The 1201-nt window shown below is 62.9% G+C and overlaps 1 protein-coding gene across 1 annotated transcript in view; it reads right to left on the reverse strand.

Annotated features, from left to right (window-relative positions):
• Positions 1-587: 587 nt before the first annotated feature.
• The window catches only part of TEKT2 (tektin 2), a 6700-nt gene continuing 6086 nt past the window's right edge, over positions 588-1201 (reverse strand). The window contains exons 9-10 of the mRNA XM_014587883.2: positions 1036-1176; positions 588-906 (exon numbers count right to left, since the gene is read on the reverse strand). Coding sequence (XP_014443369.1) covers positions 693-906; positions 1036-1176 — 355 coding nt within the window. The 3' untranslated portion in view covers positions 588-692. The remainder of the gene's footprint in view (positions 907-1035; positions 1177-1201) is intronic.

Consider the following 1201-nt stretch of genomic DNA (forward strand, 5'->3'; position numbering starts at 1 on the left):
TTCGCGCCGCTCCTCCGCTCGGCCCACAGCGCAGCCTGGAGGCTTGGAGTCGCTGCGCCTCTGCTCATTTTCTTTGTAAGAGCCAGGTTTGGGCCATGCTGCCCAAGCTGCTCCCCAACTCGGATCCTAAACAGGTGCCGTCATGTAGGGCTTGCAGCCTCAGCTTTGAGTCTCTAGCCTCCCACTTGTAACACAGGGTGTCATGCCTAGGGAAGCAGAGATGACCACTAACGGGCCTGAAGGGTGGGAACTGAGTCAGACTCCAGGCCACTGTCGCTAGCCTGTGAGCATTCCTGACTGAGCACCCCCAGCCATCCGGTTCCCCTCACTCAGGCCTGGGGCAGCCCCACCCTCTGTGACCCTTGCCTCCTCTGAACTTTCTCTGGGCATCAAAAGGGCATAGCTGGGTAGAAGCCATGCCACTAGAGGTGGCATGGGGAGGTGCTGGCCTAGCCCAGAGAGAGAGGCCCTGAGCGAGGTGGGAGGAGTCAGATTTGGAACATGGAGTTAGCCAGGATGGCTTCTCCAACTTCGGCCCTACATGCACAGAAGGGTCAGAAACCCACTTACTCCATTCCCGCTCCACGCAGAGCTGTTGGAGAACTGCCTGGCCAAGGACCTCAACATTTATTAGATTCATTCTCTTCCCCATCCATTCCCCACCAGCCCCACCCCCTCCTGGGCCCCCAGGGCTAGGCCAGCTCCAGCTGGCAGCTTTTGAGCGGACTCAGGGTGCGGTTTGTGGTGCGGGTGAAGGTGTCCACTGCGGGCACGAACTTCTCCGCAGGCACGGTGAGCTTGCGGCGGCTGTCCATGCACTTGGTGTCCAGCAGCATGGAGTTGGTCTTGCAGGCGATGTCCGCCTGCAGCCGGGCCAGGTGCTTGTAGAGGGCATCCAGGGCATCCCTGGGGGGAGGCGTGAGCTACCCACTGGCCCCACATGAGGCTGAGGCACGGCCCTGAAGCCCAGGGGAGCCAGTGGATGCAGAGGCCCTGGGGGCGGTGTGCCCGGCCCCACCCACGCCCTGCACGTACTGCGCCTGTGCCAGCTTCTGCCTCAGGGCAGCGATGGTGGCCTCCAGCTGGTGGAGCTCATCGGTGAGGCCGTACTGCGCCTGGAGGCCGAGGGCAGGTTGGGAGAGGCAGGTCGGCCACATTGCCCTGGAGCCTCCCCGGCTTCAGGGCCCTGAGCCAGGGGCAC

Source organism: Tupaia chinensis, unplaced genomic scaffold, assembly GCF_000334495.1.
Source record: "Tupaia chinensis unplaced genomic scaffold, TupChi_1.0 Scaffold000239_1, whole genome shotgun sequence".
Lineage (NCBI taxonomy): Eukaryota > Metazoa > Chordata > Mammalia > Scandentia > Tupaiidae > Tupaia > Tupaia belangeri.